The 14,437-nt window shown below is 38.6% G+C and overlaps 1 protein-coding gene across 2 annotated transcripts in view; it reads left to right on the top strand.

The window, feature by feature from the left end:
• The window catches only part of LOC140923287 (uncharacterized), a 44,133-nt gene that overhangs the window by 4,176 nt on the left and 25,520 nt on the right, over window positions 1-14,437 (top strand). For both annotated transcript variants that reach the window (XM_073373380.1, XM_073373382.1), the window contains 3 exons: window positions 1,320-1,382; window positions 2,052-2,114; window positions 2,587-2,658. In XM_073373380.1, the coding sequence (XP_073229481.1) occupies window positions 1,320-1,382; window positions 2,052-2,114; window positions 2,587-2,658 (198 nt within the window). The remainder of the gene's footprint in view (window positions 1-1,319; window positions 1,383-2,051; window positions 2,115-2,586; window positions 2,659-14,437) is intronic.

Raw genomic sequence — 14,437 nt, 5'->3', positions numbered from 1 at the left:
AGTAGTGTTCATTTCTCTCGAAATTTCACATTTGCAGGTTATTTTTCTCCCTTAGTATCCTTTTATACCCAGAACAAGTTTTCTGTTAGGAATACCTCGATTTATACAGGTTTTGAGTAAAATGGAATACATGTAAATAATTCAAAATGGCGGATCCAGAATGGCGGATGTTTCCAGTTCCTTTTTAGAAGTAAATTACGTCATGACATCACTGCTATTGTTAAAGGTTATTTGTGCGTTTGCCAAATTCTTGATTTTATCAAACACCTTACTATTAATTAATAAGTATTTCCCGCTTTATGGCTACTTTGAGACAACTTCGGATTCTACTAATAAATTTAACAATATAATGACGTCAAACTACGTAATTTTGTCAATCACGTTAAGCCCAGAAGTCGTAAATGATGAGTACATTGTTCTTTGTAATTTTTGTTGGCGAACATAAACACTTTTGAGGTTAAAGAGAGGGGCCTCCAAGACTCAAAAGAGTCCAATTCACTTACCATTAAGCTGGTGCAGTGCGCGCTTGCCATTGCAAACTGTTCACCCTGACAGTATTCGCCTACCACGCAGTTCACATTATATGAACCTTTTAAACGTTGGTTCGGGTCTGTTTTGTTTGTTGTCGAAATTGTCTTTCGGTTTCGATATGCTCTGCTGGATGACTAGTGTTATGTTGATGTGTTCGAAAACTAATTTTCTATGTAGTTTCAGCCTTGCCGCTTTGTTTTTTACTGTTCCAATTCCTTTTTAAACGGATCCTCTGTTGTTCCCGAAGTTTAAGAGATTAGTATTCCACTTAAGGGGGAAAATATGATACAGCCAGCTCTTCGTTCTCCGTCGTCAATAAGTGCACCCTTGTTAGGGACGCCACCTTAAAATTTTACTTGGGAAAGAGCTTCGGATTTCGGGCGGATCTCTTGTAACCAGGTTTTCAGGCTTGAGGATCGCAAATGGTTTTTGATTAGGTTGTCTCTCACAACAACCGTTCGTAAAGGCGTGCCCTGCGAATTCGTCCTCGTCCCTTTTCGTGACTTGGACGTTTGCCCGGTGTTTTGGATAGATCCCTATGTCCGTGTGTGCCGGACGTTGGGGTTCAACTGTCCGAGAGTTACTTTTTCGGAACCGCCGACCGTGGGAAGCGTGTGGGGCAACGGTCGTTTCTTGGTTGCAAAGCATATACCAGTACTGTCGGACCGATTGTACGAACAGGCTTTTAGTATGAAAGAGATAAATTAAAGTGAAAAAAGAGATTATTTAGGTAGTTAGTGACACCACAGTTTGTCAAATGTATTGTCACATTTTATTTATTTTCATAGAAATGACAAGTTGATTCATGCAATTGAAGCTAAGGATTCACAAATTAAAGAACAGACTGAAAGGTGAGAGTAAACGTTACCCGCGTTTTAATTTTTCAGCGACTTTACATGTAGAGGGTTTCATCTTTTGCCAGCTATATCCACCAAGTCAATACCCTTGCGAAGTCTTAAGACGAAATATTTTGATTTAAGCATGCGTTAGTATTTTTATGCTACATGTAAAAAAAGACGCCACGGGTTAACCACTGTGGTAGTCATGGACACATGTTTTGTCCTTGTTTGGGCTCAGCGCGGCATATCCTTATTCTTAGGATACACAAGAGGCTAAATGCCCCGCTTATTAGCTCTCCACTGCCAGGGCCAATGCAAATTAAAGCATTCCTTTAAGTGAAATCTCTCAAGTAGCAACTATGGTAGCTGGGAAGTGGAGTAAATGAAAAGCCAAGTTAACTTTATTTTTAATAATAAAGATAATTTTGTAGTGAACAAAATGACAACACCAAGAGGAACATCCGCAGGTAGCATCGGCTTAAATCTACCCGGATAACGAAACATTACAATATTTACAGTTAAGTTCAATACAAGTCCTCGGAAATTGCATAATTATATGCATTTTTTCTGTGTGGGCAAAGCTTTGTGCAATCCTAAGAAAAATACAATGCCTTTAATTGTCACCAGAGCAGCGTCCTTACGGTTTCCACCGGGTGTTTCGATATTGTATTTTTTTTGTAGCCTAAGTGAAAAAGAAGTGAGGCTGATTGAGCTACAGAACCGCAATCAAGATGCAACATCCAGGTATAAAGCTATGCAATCTTCAGTAAAAGGTCGTAGACTTCATATGCATGTATTAACGTGAATTAAGAGTCTCAAGGGAACATTTATCTCCGGAAATTCTGGTCACACGCAACACACCCTCAAATTTCGCTATGGTAAGAGTGTCTTTAACTACAGTAAAAGTGTTCCTTGTAGTCGCTGCTGTTATGTATTACAAGTGATCCAGTATTGTCAGATCTGGAGTAATTTTAGGTATAAGAACTGGCTTCATTTGTTAGGCCGAACTGGCTCTTGTGCTTTAATGACTAAATTTCAGTTTGAGCTTGTGATTTTTAATTTTCTGTTTCTTACTCGTGGGAGTGTTTCCTTTCCTTCACCATCACTTTTCTACATTATGTGACATCAGTATAATATATCACTTCCTACCAGGTTTGGGTTTATGCAGTGCATTTTTTTTTCTTTCATCTTCTTTTTTATTATTATTACTTTTCAGAATCCACCGAATGAAAGAGGAATTGGGTATTTTATCTGTTAAGGATGATGAAATTAAACAACTGAAAAGCAGGTACCGTAAAATAAAAATGATAAATAATAGAGACTGTAGTTGGCTAGGAAAGTGTTACTTGATCCTGTCACATCCCAGTTTGAGCACAACGTGATCTTAAAATCCAGGATAAAACATTTTTTTAGTACTCTCAAGCCTTCAGTTCCACCTTCGAATCTTTATCAAGAGATGGAGTTGGGCGTTGTTGTTGTTGTTTTCTTTTCTTCGTCTTGGTAGTTCGCGGAGAGCTCGTAACCGGCGTCCAGGTTCAATTTTGGAGCCCGATACTTACTCATTCCAAGTCATCTTCGCAACGTTCGTGGCTATGGATGACAGCGGTAGCGGGGGCTGTTGGGCAGGGAGAAAAGAAGAAGACTCTCCCTCCCTTGCCTTCCTCCTAAACCATTTACCCCTCTGTGCCACTAATAGCCGCAGCCCCAATTTGCTTCAAAATTTCTTAAAAGTTGCCCGAAGTTACTGCTCTAAAAAGTTGCTCCTTAAATTAAATCATAATGACGGCAATTTTTCCTTTTTTACAAGACAAATGTCGATGGTAAAGTACTATATAATGCAATTTAAAACCACTGCTTTCTTAACCTTTTTTTAACCAATCTGCGGCCGATGACGTTTTAACAGAGGCAAACCTAACAACTTAAGTCTTCCCTGTAACAATGTCTTTCTCGTAGTCTTTCTTTTGACCATTGTTTGAAAAGACCCTAAATCAGTCAGTGTCATTTGCTTAAAAAGAATGTTGCGAGACGAGAACCCATTATCATCAAGATCTGTCCTCTCTTTTGTTTTCACTACAACGCAACATTACAAAGGCTTCAACGGTTTCCTTAAGTGCATTCTCCTGTTCTGAAAGGTTCAGTTTTTTATTCGAGGTAAAGAAGTGAGAGCTGGACGTTTCTTCCTCTGAACTACTTTGTTTCGATGTTTGTCACCAATATTATTTTAGAAAAACGTGGTCCTTTGTGCGAACCGCTGACGTTAAACCATAAACGTTTTTTAATTGCTATCCATAACATTAAAGAACTAAAATTTTCCCACAAGAATACATAACAAGGCGTAAACGGTATCATAGGACTGTGTAATTCCATGGATAATAGAAAGACTGGATAGGAAACTGGCTGACGCGATCGGTTCCAACATAGTGGGAAAATGTGACGTCACATTATCGACAGCCATTCAACTTCTTACATCCGATGTTTTGCGCGTCTTTAATACTTTTCATCGCATGTTTCATATCTCTGTCTTCGACTATGCAGATTTCTCATGTTTTGAAGTAAAGGATGAAGAGGACTTGCTCTTGGAGAAAACAGTTAGATGGTACAAAACTGGTAGAGGCAAAAGACGGAGTAAATGATTATGAAACTTGTGAGAGCGAAGAATGACTCCAGCCTAACTACATAAAAACTAGGCGAAAACTTACATGTATACAGGTACAAAACACCTATAGAAAAGGCACAGCCTAATTTTCTAGAAACCACAAGAAAACCGGAAATAATTTTTTAATTTTATCAAGGTTTTGACGATTTCTTTTCTGCTTTTATCGACAAGCTCAGGGAGTGTCGAATTTTATAAGTTAACAACCCTTGACAAAATGATTTTATTAGCGGTAAAAGTACCCAGCTCAAACAAGCGTTTAATTTTCCCTTCAATTTTATTTACGGACAACCAGTGACAAGAAGCCGTTTTTGAGAAATGTAAAAAAGGGGGGAAAAGCTCACAGCAGAGAAAGGAAATTTGCTTGCGGACCACCGTTTCTAACTTTTGCAAATCTATTTTCGTAGTGAAGCATGCAAGTTGCTTTGTTATTTTCAGGTATAAATGTACCATGACCCAAGGTACTTTTTAGTCAGGTCTTTGAAAAAGCAAACTGCAACGCTTTTAAAAATGTTTTGTAAAACGGTTAATTGTTAACTACTAGGAATACAACCCTGAAGCATAGTAGAACCTCCACTTCCTTTTCATGAGGAAACACTTGTCTTCCATAAGTCTTATTAAAACTTATAAGTATTTATTATAAATACTGACCTTTTTTTAGGATGAAACAAAGTTTAAGTTTTTGTGTAGTGTTAATAATATTGAAAGGGAATACTGTAAATCACCCCTGAAATAAACATAAACACTGTTCCCAAAGAAAAATAGAAGCTGCTTATATATATGTATATAAAAAACAGTAACATCAGGGGTTATGGGGTTTTTGTTTAGTCTGAGGTAAGTGGATGAGGGATTGAAAAAATTTGACTGTCTAGTCACATTATCATGTTGTTGAAAACAAAATTCATACCCCAAACAAGTAAAGGTACCGTGAAATTCGAAAATAAGCCCCTCCATGTACAAGCCCCTCCAAATATAAGCCCCCCCCCCCGGGGGACTTGTACTTGGAAAATTGCCCTCAAATGCATAGTAAAACAAAGCAAAAACGGTAAATTCACTTCCAACTATAAGGCTAGCCCAATCGATTTTGAAACGCAAACTTCCCTCCGTAGATAAGCCCCTCCAAAAGTAAGCCTCTCAAACAAAGGGCCTTTGAAAAATATAAGCCCCGGGGCTTATTTTCGGAATTTTACGGTGTGTGTTTTATTAATTTGATTTAGAATATATCTTATTAAGGTTTATCATCTACAGGTACATTGTTGCTTTGGATCTCTAAAAAACCGAATACAATAATAATGCTAATCAAGTTCATCTTTGGTTTGAAAAACAAGAATGTGATCCAGATATAGACCGTTTCAGAGAAGAACACTAACCAACTTAAACACATGACTCTGTAGCTAATACAAGCGTTGACCCTCAAACACAGTTAATTTGTCCCACTCACAAAGAAGTAATAAATACACTTCAGAAGTGATAAATAAACCTTCTGATCATAAAAAATTTAGATGCCACCTTCTGGCTCTCATGCATGACAAAAGCAACTTTGTTGCATTTTACTACAGAAAGATTGATTGATTTGTGCCCTCTCAGAAGAGTACTTGACCACAATCTACTGTCTTCATTGACTATGTGTGTTCAGCAAATCCTACAATAAAGACAGACAAAAGGAAAAATAAAACACTGTTTAAAAAGTAACAACAACACTTAGGAGCCTAAACGGAGGACAAAAAAATGTCAGTAGGTGTTTTCCCATTGATGCAACAATTATTTATAGCGGAGCTCCACACGCGCGCTTCGCGCGCGCGTGGGCAGAGCCCCATAGCTTGGTAAATCTACCCATCCCAGAAAATTTGGTAATCACGTGACCGTACACCGTCCGCCGACCGACCGTCCGTCCGCACCACAGGACAACCAATGTTTACTCTCACACTTATAGCTAGTTTGGGAGCCCAAGAGAAAACTAATTGCACATCAATGTTGTGATCAATTGACAGCTGTCAAAACAGGGCATCCGCTGACCAGTATCACCTGACCGTAGCGCGGGCTCAAGTGTCGACCCATCGAAGCCGAGTATTTTTTTGAAGTTATCCGCTGACAAATTACCAGTTTGAAATGATCGCAGGCTCAAGTTTATTTTTTCCAAGGATTCATATCAAATATGTTGTGTTTATGTCACTATGGCCCCGCACTATTAGGATTTTGATTTCAAACTGACTTCGGAAGCTAAAGTTCAGCCAGTTTTTTTAAAAGTACAGGCGGGGAAGACCTTATCTTACCATGGTCACGCGTTGGTCATGCTCTACGTCCAATTTTTATACTCTGATTGGTCAAAATTTGACAGGTGAGTTCATGCGAAAAAATTATGCAGCATCTTGAAAATTGTTTACTTTGACAGCTGAAGCTGAAGAGTTTTGTGTCAACTTGTGATGTTTTTAACTGTCTTTTTCTTCTTGATGTACAAAATGAAATACAGCTGAGAGTCAAGAGTCTTCTGTTATTCATGGCTGGTTTGTTTACTGGGGTTTTTGGTTGGGGAACGCGTCGCTTGTCAAAATTTGGTAATTCGATTTCGGATGGCATCGTTTTCGTTTTTCACCTTGCTTAATGCGTAAGAGGGTTTAAAAGTCTCAAGCAACTGTGGCCTTCCTCGATAGCTTTCAGGAACTGAATCTCGAATGATAAGCCTGAGTAACTATTGTATTTGATGTTTGTTTTTGTTATATCTAATTTCATAAAGTCTTGCACATTCACGCTGACAGTTTTATGCGGCAAGTTTATGCATGTTTGTAGCCGTAGTTTGAGTCAATGATCTGACCTAGTATCAGGTTTGAACGGATTGATATAAGCTTACAGAACTTTAAAAAGCCTTCAGATATATTTGCTCACCACAGATAGAAAGAAAACGTTCCGAAGAATATTTAGTTATAAATTTGGCTGTAGAAAGAAAGCTTTGAGCGATTTTCTTGCTTCGAGGAGTTCACCTTGGAAAATAGTAAACACCCGCGCCGGGAAGCCGGCTTATAAAGCTTCACGCCGAGACTCAGGATTTTTAGAGACACTTTAATACTTGTCTTCATGAATGAAAATTGTTATCTATGTAAATGTTTCACCGAATTATATTTCTTTTTTTGATTGTTAGTAGTCTCTCTTGCAATTTTAATCGCTGGTCTGTGCCGTTTGTTTTCATCGTTCATGAACATCGCTTGCAAGAGTACTCAAAAATGTCGCGCGTATCAAACGCTTTATAAGATTACACATCGTTATAACTGAAACCATTAAATAACAAAAACAATAATAATAATAAATTCGCCATTATGTTGAAGCTTAACTCTATTAAAGTTCATTCAATCACTCGACCATACTGACAGCTCGCACTATAGAAACGAGAACCGGCTGGCCATATGGGTGATTTTGGAAATTTTTGAACGGTTTCGCTTTACGATGGATCGTCCTGAATATTGACTGAGTGCAATTTGTCTTGAAAAATTGTGAAATACTGCATTCTGTCCGAGGTCTGTATGATAAATAGTACTGTTTCACCTCAAATGTGATGTATAAAAATTATAAAAGGTTGCTTTAAACACCCCCAGATTTGTTGGCAAGAATTTGTAAAGTAAACCTGTCGAACGCAAAAAAATTCGGCGTGATTTGTTTTCCAAGAATTTGTTTTCGAGGCCTAATCTACTGTGATCTTGAATGTGATCGAAGATGTTTGCTATTTTTTGGGTGTACATATAAGGTTATCAATTCGATGTAAGATGTTTCACTCTAAAATAACTTAGCCTTTCCCTCAAAAGTCACATGAATGTGCCCTTAAGTTAAATGATTTGTGGATTAAAAGTTTATTTTTTGATTTAAATTATAAATTTATTAATTGGAGCTTCACTTTTAGCCCTGGCTAAATCTATATATTAGTTTATGTAAGGGAAAAGTACAAAAATTATTCGAGTCTCTTCAGTGTCTTCGAATACAAGCTGCGAGTAGCGACATGAGGCGATTCTATTCACTGGATAGGTAATGCAGTAGTTTAATTTGAACATTAAAAGATGAGCGAAATTAACATACTGCTTTACGAACAATTAGCAGGGTTAATATGGGATATTACTTGAGCGAAACAGTTCTCAACACAAACTAATCTACCTATTGGAACTTTACACACCGTGTGCGTACGCTCGCTCGGTGCCATCTCCGAATGTAGTTAATTTCAGCCATTTTCAATCGAAATTTATGGCTGAAAAATAACAGCATTCAGCCTGTAACTATGGCTATGCCACAATTCCATCCTTAAAACATCTGTCAGTAGTAGTTAAGAATAGAAACAAGAAGAAACCTTCATAACAAAGGCGTCCCAAAAAAGTCGCCAAGTGTACTAAATATGGCTCTGGTAAGGGCAATTTTCTCAAAGACAAGGACAAATAACACAAAACAACAACAAGAAGTGCTTACCTCGAAGATTCAACTGTGGCTTTGAAGGATCGCCATGGCCGTAAGACAACAAACAAAGAGAAAACACACACACCAAAAATTAAAGTACCACTAAAAAATCCGAAAAAATTACAACATGCAGGCAAAGAAACCCTACATCACAGGTGGCCCAAGCGTGATATGAGAGTTTGTATGGGGAGTAACGACATTCAAACTTATATCAAATAGATGAACTAAAAGCGATAAAAGTTATTAATTAAGTGTAAATATTGTTACCTCGTGTCCTTGTGTTTGTTTTTACGAAGTTTCAGCGCGATTTGAGTACTTTCACATCATTTGACCTGACAGTGTAATAATCGAGCGATTCTGTCCTACCTTGTCTCAAACCTACTCAAATCGCGCTGAAACTTGGTAAAAACAAACACAATGACACGAGGTAATAATAGTTACACTTTACTGATAACTTTTATCGCTTTTAGTTAATTTATTTTATCTAAGTTTAAGACTCTTTATTTCCCATACAAATTCTCGTGTTACGCTTGGGCCACCTGTGCCTACATTTCGACAACACCGCGGCAAAACGCACTACGCATGAGCGCAAAATTTTACATCCGGTCAGCTTTTTTATTTCCGGTCCAGTATATAAACTAATTGCGTAAGTAAGCATAACTTTGCCGTCGCGCCAAGTTAAAAGCAAAAAGGGAGGAACAGACCAAAAAGGGGCCGAAAAAAATCACTTCATTCAATAGCTGATATATTTTTCTAGTGTCAAACTTTTGCACCACATGGTTATCTGGTTGCACCAAAGCTGAAGTTTGTAGGTTGCTTGCGCTCGATAAGGCGCCCGAATTTGTTTTTACTGGATTTCTTTCATGCTACTGGTTTGGCATAAGTTATTTTGAGAGAATGCGATAACTAAGAAAATAATCTATAGCAATATTTATGAAAGAAACCAAAATAAAATTAAGACGAATTTGTAAATATCTTATTATCCACTCCCCACAGGGTTTTTCAGGGATAATTTACAACACTGGTTGGGGGACTTTGCCAGACTGCTTAAGGTGCAGTTTACAAGTACTGAAGGAATGACTAATGATGCCCCCATGCATGAGTGTGAAAGTGAGATAGACCACTACACCGGGCACTACGTGCCCTACTCTTTACGAAGAGTGTGTGGGTTCTTTAACGCCCCACAGATTTATTACATGTGCAAGGGCTTGTGAGACGGGGCCTACGGTTCAAAGTCCTTATCCGAGAAGACTAGAAAGTCTAACCATTTGCAGATGTTATTACAAAGGCAGCACTTTCTCCTCAGTTATTTAAAGACCCTGAGTGTTGGTCCGGCCGGGGTTTGAACCTACGGCCTCCCGCTCAGCAGACAGGCGCTCTCCCAACTGAGCTAACCGGGCGGCGGTCAAAAAGACGTCATTATTATCATTAACACTAGAACGGACAAATAAAAGTTTAGTCCGACTCCGTTCAATAATTACTTTATTATCAGAGAAAACAAGAACTCAAAACAAAAGATGGGCGGGATTTAATGACAATCTCGGCTTTGATGACACCAGGCACGAATACCCGGAGCTTTCGGTGCCCAGAAACTAAACATGCCTTAAAACGTACTTTCATTCTAGAAAATGCCTATTTAATTATTTTACATGGTTGTTCTTTGGTTGAAGACTTCAATAATTTCAGACTGTGCGGCTCGGCTGCATCTCATGCAAACACGAAACTTCCAGCTGCTAAATACATGGCATGAAAATTTGGACTTCTAAAAGCCATCGAACTTGCTTTCGCTCCCTGATTCTGAGAATGAAAAAAATAATAATAATAAATAGAGTTGTTAACTTGCTGCCAACCTCAACAGTATGATTAAGCTTATGTTTCATGGGAATAAACTCAGAAGAACTTCATTTCAAAACACGGTAAAACTTACTGGTAAATAAAACTACAAAGCGATAGTGTGTTTTCGTTTTCCAAATAAAACTCGAAGCGGTTTTAAGACATTAAGACTGAGAAATTGAAGAACCGAAAATAAGAACAAGAATTCACAAGCTTGCAATGATAACTTTTTATGTCTTAGTTTCAGCCTGGTCAAGTGAAAAATGGCAGTCAAAAACTTTGTTTTCGTGAAAGAAAATCAGTTTACCTGACGCTCAAATTAGCCAAAATTACACAAGTTATTATCAACGTACCTTTTCTGAATCTAATCGACTAATTGTTTCAGTGATCTGTGCCTGGTTATCCATAAAAGCAATTTCAATATTTACAAAATAGTGAAAAACACCAGCAGCATGAAGTAGAACAACTGAACCACAAGCTTCACACAGAATGAAGCCTAGCGCGCTCGGGAGACTATGATCTGACTTGAAAGTGTGACTGAAAAAGTGACCAGAAGCGCTCAACCTGACGCATGCGTAGACGTTTTGCCGCGGTGTTCATTTCGACTGGTTTGCGCCACATTTTTGACATCGTCTCGTCACAAATTTCCACTATAATGGAATCATCCAACGCCATCTTGGAGCACGAACCAACCAATCGGCTATAAGAAATCAGCCCACGTGACATAAATTTCCTATCCAGTCTTTGTATTATCCATGGTAATTCCAATAAGTTGCTGAAAATTTAATCAAGTTCCTCCAAAAATCAAACTTGCTCCAAATGCCAAAAGTTGCCGGTAAGTTGCTCCAAATAGCAAAATTTGCCAAAATGTTGCCTTGCAGCTTGTGGCTCCTAGAGGTGAGAAACTGGGGACGAGTCAGAGACCGACAATTAAAATTTCGATGGCCCCCTGACTCAAATTTTACAATTACAATTAATTAAAATTTATATAGCGCAATTTTCCATGTAGCATGTTCAAATGCGCCGGACAATAAGTTATAAAAAATAAAAATGATTAAAAAATTTGCAACTATTAAATTTAAATAATGATAATAATAATAAAATAAACGAATTTAATACCACACTTCTCTACTGCGCTTTACGGTAAGTTTAAAAGACTAAAATGAATAAAAATGTATCAATCTCCCATGCGGGATATATATGATACAGGAGTATGATCAACGGTCTTAGTCATAATAGTGGCTAATGTTAAAAATCCTTGAAATGTTGAAATTAGATAGGCCATTTTTAAATGACTGAGTTGAGGTTGCACTGCGCAACGTTAATGGTAATGAGTTCCATTCGGGGATTATGCGTGAGAAAAAGGAAGACACGTAACAGTTGGTATTTGATTGTAGTCGAAAATATGGCAGATGAGAAGTATGATGTCATGATTGGCGACCACTTGGCAGTAGAGGTGAAGTGGAGATATCGACAAAACCGTGGACAATTTTGTACATAAGCGTCAGGCGGGCTATCGCCCCACGCTCCTCAAGCGACTGCCAACCGATGTTACTAATCATATTCGTTACGCTTGACTCTCCATGCTAGTCTCCACTAACAAAGCAAGCTGCTCGTCGCTGTACCTTCTCAAGTGATAAGATGTCACCCTTCTCGTAAGAATCCGAAATCGGGCTACAGTGGTCAAGCTGCGGTCTTTACAAGGGTCTTATAGGCAATGTTCTTGATATAGGGTGAACATGATTTCAGGTTACGGCGCAGTAAGCTGAGAGTCTTATTCGCTCTGGTGGTAATTGAGTTGATAGGGTGACTCCAGTTTAAGTCGTTAGACAAATCAACTCCCAAATAACTCTGTTTGGCAGATATCTCCAGGGGTGTGTCTTGTAAGTAGTATAAAGTTCCTATAGAGAATGTTTCTTGCGAGACATGTGGATAACGTAAAACTTGGATTTATTAAATTCCATCTGCCATTCGCTCTTCCAGTCACATAAAAGTGAAAGATCTTCTTGTAGTTTAAGGCAGTCATTTGGGGAATTGGTGATTTTGTAGACAAGACAGTCATCTGCAAAGAGTCTCATTTGAGAGTCAATGTTACCATGTATATCGTTGATGAAGATCAGGAATAATAAAATCGTCTTCTCTCTCAAGGTGTCGAGGATAATGTGATATCCAAAGAGTGGCCTGAACGCTTGTGGTGGACAGCCACTGCCGTTGTTGCCTATCTTGTGATCACAACGTGTCTAAAGGTTGGATCTCCTTATTATACCCGGCCAGGAACGCATAAAGGCTCATGGGTCCCATAGTGTCAAACATCGACAGCATTTCACACCCCACGGCTAGGTACTTGGCGGACATCCTGAGTCCAATAGTCGCTAACACACCTCGTCATGTGAAGAACAGCGCAGATGTTGCTTCCAAACGTCGGGACCTATCGGTGACACCGCGGGCCAGAAACTAGTTTCTACGGCAAAAAATAACAACACCACTCGTCAGCATGTTCTACACTGTCATGAAACACACTTAAATTAGCCAATAACAATCCTTTTTAGAATGGGCCAAATGACTTGAATGGTTAAAGTAGACAAAAGCAGTCAAAGCAAAAGCTATTACAAAGTGTAACGAGCTTAAGTTAGCGTTCTGTGAATTTGAACTCGGACGAAAAGTACATTGTTCAATTGATTCCGGCTTAATTGTGTCCAATTAAAATCTAGACGTTTTTAATTTGGCAATTGGAAAACAAACTGCTCAAAGCTTGTTGTTGGGACTTGACAAACTGCTGCGCAGTGTTGAGCTAAGAATGAACAAAAGCCGTGTTCACAGCAGCGATAGTAACACTCTGGCCTCCTTTTCTACACTGCTTGTATCTTCAATCCCTCCTGGATGCTTCTCAGTGGCCTCGTCGTGGGTCATTGGAACATATTCTTGTCCGCTTTCGTCTATCAAGAACTGGAAGCTTTCCTTTGACAGTTCTCGTTGATCTTCGTGGCCTCGGCGACACCAGTACAAGCTAATATGGAGCCAGACATTTCGCAGAAGACCCCAAGGATTGTCTCCCCGGATTACAGTTGATGACTTTAACCTTTTTAGGTCAGCTGCTGTAATTGAAGTTTTGTGTTTAAAGCGTTTTCTTAGTTCTCGCGTTTATTTCGCTTTATCTGACTCTGTAGGAGCTTATTAGACGATTGAAACTCGGTGCCTTTTGTAATAGAAATTCCTCTGTTAAACGGCACATTGTTTTACTACCTTTCAAAATCTAAGGAGGATTCTTTTGTTCGGGCTTCTGCGTAAAATTGGCGGAGTTTGTGGTCAAGTTCTTTGTTTTTGATCTCGTGAGGGTAGTTTTTCGCAACTTTTCTCTCACGACATCACACTATTGGGAGAAAAAACAAAACAAAACCAAAAAAACGAAACAACAACAACAAAAAACAACTTAAAAAAAAAAAATTGAATGAAAAAGCCCCTTTTATTTATGCATCGATGATAATTTTCGTAAAATGTTATCTTATTTATAAAATAATGTGAGTCCGCAAACTAAGTATAAACTATTTACTTTCATTAATTGTTTTTGCCGAAAAATGTATCAAACGAGGGTTTCCATATTTAAGGTGTTAAAACTGTATTTATTTTACTTTACAACCAAACACTTACCCTCAAAAACATGGACAGACCCTTTGGTGTTGTCAATGGTTTTTTTCTGTTTCTGCTCTCGAGATAAGTTCGTCTATTGAGGCGCTGGACTTGCAAATCTCCCGACCTATCCAATCGAACAAAACCGAACAAAAAACCAATCGAACCCAATCGAACTCCAATCGTTCGATTGGGTTGGGCAATCGAACAAAATCGAACACCTATTTTTCTGTGAGTTCGATTTTCGAACCAATCGAACCAATATAATCGAACAAAATCGAACAAAATCGAACTAATCCAAATGTTTGACCACAAGCGAATCCTAATTGGCCGAAGTTAATTGCCAACTGTTTGGTGGCTTAAATTTAATGAGAATTCCTAAGCGAGTCGGAAAAGTAACTGTTTTCACGAGATTTCCGGTTGAAAGTCGCTAAGCGACTTGAAGAATCGCTCGTGAAAACACGGCCATTTTCTCCTTAAAACCCGGTGAAAACAAAATCCGTTTAGCCTAAGTGCCCGTAAG

Source organism: Porites lutea, chromosome 13, assembly GCF_958299795.1.
Source record: "Porites lutea chromosome 13, jaPorLute2.1, whole genome shotgun sequence".
NCBI lineage: Eukaryota > Metazoa > Cnidaria > Anthozoa > Scleractinia > Poritidae > Porites > Porites lutea.
Note: the sequence above shows the minus strand (reverse complement) of the source record. Positions and strands in the feature narration are given on the sequence as shown.